Here is a 5,121-nt window from a genome sequence, read left to right as displayed (position 1 = left end):
CGAGTAGCTAGGACTACAGACCCATGCCACCATGTCCGGATACTTGTTAAAAACATTTTAATACTTTTTAAAACTGTTCTTTTCACTCTTTTGACAATTAAAAAAAAAATTTTTTTTTTAATAGAGACGGGGATCTTGTTATGTTGCCCAGGCTGGTCTCAAACTCCTGGCCTCAAGCGATCCTCCCTTCTCGGTCTCCCAAATCGCTGGAATTACAGGAGAGAGCCACCGCGCCCAGCCAGCACTCAGCGCTCACCATCAAAAATCCCACTTTACAGAAGAGAAAACTGAGGCTTGGGGAGGGCTGCAAGGCAGGAGCTCCTGGCGCCCGGCCAAAGTCAGAAAATTGTTGTTGCCATCGGAGGGGAAAATGTGCACGGGATCTGCAAATTGTATCCGTCCGGGGTGGGAGAGTCCGTGCCTGGGGGCGTGGTGAGCCAGGGCCAGGTGCTGGGGCGCAGAGTAGGGCGGCTCAGATTCAGGGAGGGGCGGGGAGATCCGGCTGCGGGGAGATCCTGGGGTGCGGGAAGCGCGGCCCGGCGTGGCGCGGCCGGGGCGGGGAGGGGTGCGGCCCGCCCCCTCCCTGCCCCACCCCCAGCCCCGGCGCCGCGGCTCCTTTAAGAGCGGGCGGGGCGCCCCCTGGCGGCGGAGCGGCGCGTGCGACCGGAGCCGGAGCGGATCCCGGAGCCGGAGCGGAGCGGAGCGGAGCCGGGGCGGAGCGGGCCGAGCGGGCCGAGCCAGCAGCCGAGCTGGGGGCGCGGGCGGGCGGCATGTACCGGGCCCGGGCGGCGCGGGCGGGGCCGGAGCCCGGCAGCCCGGGGCGCTTTGGGATCCTCAGCACCGGGCAGCTCCGGGACCTGCTTCAGGATGAGCCCAAGCTGGACCGGATCGTGCGGCTCAGCAGGAAGGTAGCGCGGGGGGCGCGGGCGGGGGGCGCGGGGGACGGGCAGCGGCCTGCGGGACCTGCCGCCCGAGCGAAGGGCCGCGCCTGCCGGGCCGCGGGGCCGCCCGTGGGCGCGGAGCTTGGCACGTACGAGTGGGCCCCGCGAAGCCCCCCCCCGGGGGAGGGGGCGTTTGGAGCTGGCCTGGGGCGGGTGGGGCGCCGGGGACCGGGGGGGGCACCTGTGCACCCCCGGGATGGCCGCGAGGCGTGTCCTACAGCGGATGCTCCGGGGAGGTGTGTTCCGGGGGGCTGTGTTCTGGGGGGCCCTGGCTCGCACACCCACGTTCTGTAAGGGCCAGAAAGAGGAGGCGCCTTCCACTGGGAGAACTCGGGGCCTGTTTGATACCTGGAGGGGCTGCTGGGGGGTCTACGCATTCTGGGGGCGCAAGAGGGGGCTTTGTGCCTGGCGCTGGGGAGGGGTGGTGGAAGCTGCCGTGTGTATTGCATAGGCCACCGTAAGAGAAAGTTGTATATTTCACGGGAGATAGGCCCGGGCTGGTTGTCTGTGGGGGCAGAAAGGGAAAGTGTGTGTTGAAAGCAGGCGGGCGAAGAGGGGCTTGTGCATCCCACAGGGGACAGATGGAGGGGAGTGCGTTCTCCAGGGGCAGGGAGGGGAGGCTGGGCCCTGCTAGAGACAAGGAAAAAGCCTTCTCCAGGGCCAGGGGCTGCTGTAAGCCCGGTGCAGGGAGGAAAAGGGGGTGTGTATTCCTTGGGGTGTGAGAATTCCACTGGAGGCAGAGGATGGGGTGGGAAGGGAAGAGAGGGTGACCCGAGGGGGTGCTGTGAGGGGACGGGGTGCAGACACCCCTCTGGAGAGGATGAGCAGGGGGTGGGAGTGTTTTCGGTGCAAACACCTGAGGAGGAAGCAGACAAAGGCCTGGAGTGAGAGGGAAGCTGTCCATGCATGGAAAATGGGGCAGAGGAGGGAGGGGCACTCCTCCGGGACCTGAGCAGACATATTAATTGAAAAATTAAAAATTAACTAACATTTGTAGAGGCCTTTATAGTTTTCCTCACTTAAGTCTCGCAACAACCCTTAAGGTGGATGTTTTTAACTCGATTTGTAAAAGAGGAAACTGAGGCCAGAGAGGGAGCTCAGGGCAGAGCCGGTTCTGCTCCTGGCCTGTCGCCGTCCCTTCACCTGTTGGGTTCGCCACCCTGTAGGCTGGGGCCTGACAGGTGCCTTTGGCCTGGCCCGCAGGCACGGTCACCCAGTAGGGTGGACGGGGCAGATCCCTGGAGCGGGCCTCTTAGCTCCTCTCTGCCCGCAGTTCCAGGGCCTGCAGCTGGAGCGTGAGGCCTGCCTGGCCTCCAACTATGCACTGGCCAAGGAGAACCTGGCCTTGCGGCCCCGCCTGGAGATGGGCCGAGCTGCCCTGGCCATCAAATACCAGGAGCTTCGCGAGGTGGCCGAGAACTGTGCCGACAAGCTGCAACGACTGGGTGAGGGCATGTCTGGGAGAACCACCTGGGGCTGGTGGGGGCAGCTGGCCATCCGGTGGGTTGGCCTTGGGAAGTGCCAGGCTCTGATGGATGGGACTTGGGCGGACCTGCTCCTGGCCTCCTGGGCAATAGAGTTGAAGTGAGAAGAAATGGGGAGGGTTGGGTGGGAGAGAGGGGACCCAATACCCAGGGTCCCCCTGAGGTGCTGTGGGGGACAAAGCCTCCCCTGTCTCTTTTGCACTAGGATGAGGGGCAGAACGTTGGTAGGGGCCGTATCCACAAAGCAGTCACATGGGCATGGTACAGATGAGGAAACTTAAGGCTCAGACCAGAGGAAAGGGGAATGTAGAATCACATGGGGTCAACGGGAGAGTGCAAGCTCGGGGCCCTGGCCTGTCACTTTGTCCCTCTGTGGCCCTCAGAGGAGAGCATGCATCGCTGGAGTCCCCACTGCGCGCTGGGCTGGCTGCAGGCTGAGCTAGAAGAGGCGGAGCAGGAGGCAGAGGTGAGGGGAGGGGTGGCTGGGGCTGGGGGCCAAGAGGGAGATCCATTCTCTGCCACCCCCCGGCTCATTCTTACACCTCAGGCTGGGGAGCCCCTCCTCTGGGAAGCCCCCCCTGAATGCCTGGCCCATAGGAGAGCCTAGCATTGCTGTCCGCCAGCACTGGATAGCCAGCAGGGCTCACTTTCCTACCTGTGAATTATTTTTCGGGCTCCCCTGTGACTGGGCCAGGGCAGCGTGGATCTGGGGCTGCAGAGGAGCTGGGGCAGACTTTGTGCTGGGTTGGGAGTGTACCGCTCAGTGAGCTGAAGGTGGCGGGCCCCCGAAGGACATGTTAAGTCTATACTTCACATGTGTCCCTGCCTCTGCTCCTGCCTCATTGCTGACCCAGGTTTGGTGATGGCATCCTTATTTTTGAAGTTAGGGCTGAGCGAGGTGGCTCACGCCTGTAATCCCAGCACTTTGGGAGACTGAGGTAGGCGGATCACCTAAGATCAGGAGTTCGAGACCAGCCTGAGCAACATGGCAAAACCCCGTCTCTACTAAAAATACAAAAAAAATTCGCCGGGCGTGGTGGTGCATGCCTGTCATCTCAGCTACTTGGGAGGCTGAGGCAGGAGAATTGCTTGAACCCGAGAGGCGGAGGTTGCAGTGAGCCTTGATCACGCCACTGCACTCCAGCCTGGGCCACAGTGAGACTGTCTCAGAGAAAAAAAAAAGTAGTTAGGAGGACATTGGTCTGCAGTTCACTCAGCAAGTGGTCAGAGGCAGGCCCAGGCTAGAAGGCAGGTGCCCTGTCCCCCAGCTCAGGGGTGATCTCCATGGGGAGGGCCTCAGAGTGGGAAGGAGTGAGGACCAGTCTCCAGTCTGTGGTCGTGCCCTTCCCAAGCCCTCCCTTCCCTCCCGGCCCAGGAGCAGATGGAGCAGCTGCTGCTGGGGGAGCAAAGCCTGGAGGCCTTCCTGCCTGCCTTCCAGCGTGGCCGCGCCCTGGCCCACCTGAGGCGGACACAGGCGGAGAAGCTGCAGGAGCTGCTGCGGCGTCGGGAGCGCTCTGCCCAGCCGGCCCCCACCTCGGCTGCTGATCCCCCCAAATCCTTCCCGGCTGCAGCTGTCCTGCCCACTGGGGCCGCCCGGGGGCCACCAGCAGTACCCCGGAGCCTGCCCCCCTTGGACTCCCGCCCAGTACCCCCATTGAAGGGCTCCCCCGGGTGCCCCCTCGGCCCGGCCCCTCTGCTGAGCCCTCGGCCCTCGCAGCCAGAGCCCCCCCACCGGTAGGATCCAGGGTGTGGCCCCCCAGTGGGGGGGCCTAGACAAACTTGATGCGTGGCTCCTCCTCCTCCCCCACTGCCTGGGTGGGGGGAGGGGCAGGCCCCTCCCCCTGGCCTCAGGCAGGCCCTGGCCCTGGAGGCTGAGCTGGGGAGGAGGGCCCCTGGAAGAGGCCAGAGACGGGGCTGGGGGTGGGTGGGCAGGGCCGTATGCCTCTGGCGCTGAAGACACCCTGCCTTTTTTGTTTCCCTGCCCCGGGGCCTCCAAGGTGATGGACCAGCCCCATGAAAGAACTTGACTCACCTACGGGGGGCCTGGGAAGATGCCTGGGTCCCCCAGGGGCCTTGCCAAGGGGACCTGTCGCACCCCACCACTCCACTGGGCTCGCACAACGCCAAGGCCGCCAGGAGTGTTTTACATCATGTCCTGAGCCTACCTTTCCCCCAAATTCTGGGGCCCACGGCCTAGAAGCCAAGTGGTCAGGTCTTGGCTGTGGGGACAGGGACACTGTGGCCCTGGGGCTACTACGTGTCCACACATGCTCCAGACCCTGGGGCAAGGTAGGCCAGGGGCTTCTGACCTGCGCAGGCGAGAGTGGGCCATCCCCAGGAAAGACCATTCTGTATTTTTCTGTCCCTGTCTCCTTAGAATGGAAGCTTTTTGAGGGCAGGTCCTTGTCTTTGTACGTTCTGTCCCCAGCCCCGCCTCTTAGGGGCCGTCAATAAATGTGATGATGAGGATGACGATGCTGCCAGACTCCTCTCTGCTGTTGCAGCCTCCACAGCTCCTGTGCTTCCACTTCCTACTTTTGAGATGCTCTCCCCTCCTTTCTGCCCATGCAAAGCCCAGCTGTCCAGGTCCAACACCGCCGCTGCCTCTTCCATGAAGCCTTCTCTGATGACCAACCCGTGAGAGCCTTTCCTAAATCTTAACTTCCCAGCACTTCCGGTCAGAAGCGCTCACTGCT

At 63.1% G+C, this 5,121-nt stretch overlaps 1 protein-coding gene across 1 annotated transcript; it reads left to right on the top strand.

The window, feature by feature from the left end:
- Positions 1–676: 676 nt before the first annotated feature.
- Positions 677–4,890, top strand: VPS37D (VPS37D subunit of ESCRT-I). The gene is made up of 4 exons (XM_008018344.3): positions 677–908; positions 2,215–2,386; positions 2,809–2,891; positions 3,801–4,890. The coding sequence occupies exons 1-4, from the start codon at positions 771–773 to the stop codon at positions 4,161–4,163; spliced, it is 756 nt and encodes a 251-aa protein (XP_008016535.1). The 5' UTR covers positions 677–770; the 3' UTR covers positions 4,164–4,890.
- The last annotated feature ends 231 nt before the right edge of the window (positions 4,891–5,121 follow it).

This window comes from Chlorocebus sabaeus, chromosome 28 (genome assembly GCF_047675955.1).
Source record: "Chlorocebus sabaeus isolate Y175 chromosome 28, mChlSab1.0.hap1, whole genome shotgun sequence".
In the NCBI taxonomy this organism is placed as follows: Eukaryota; Metazoa; Chordata; class Mammalia; order Primates; family Cercopithecidae; genus Chlorocebus; species Chlorocebus sabaeus.
The sequence above is the reverse complement of the archived record's forward strand: the minus strand, read 5'-3'. Positions and strand labels throughout refer to the sequence as shown.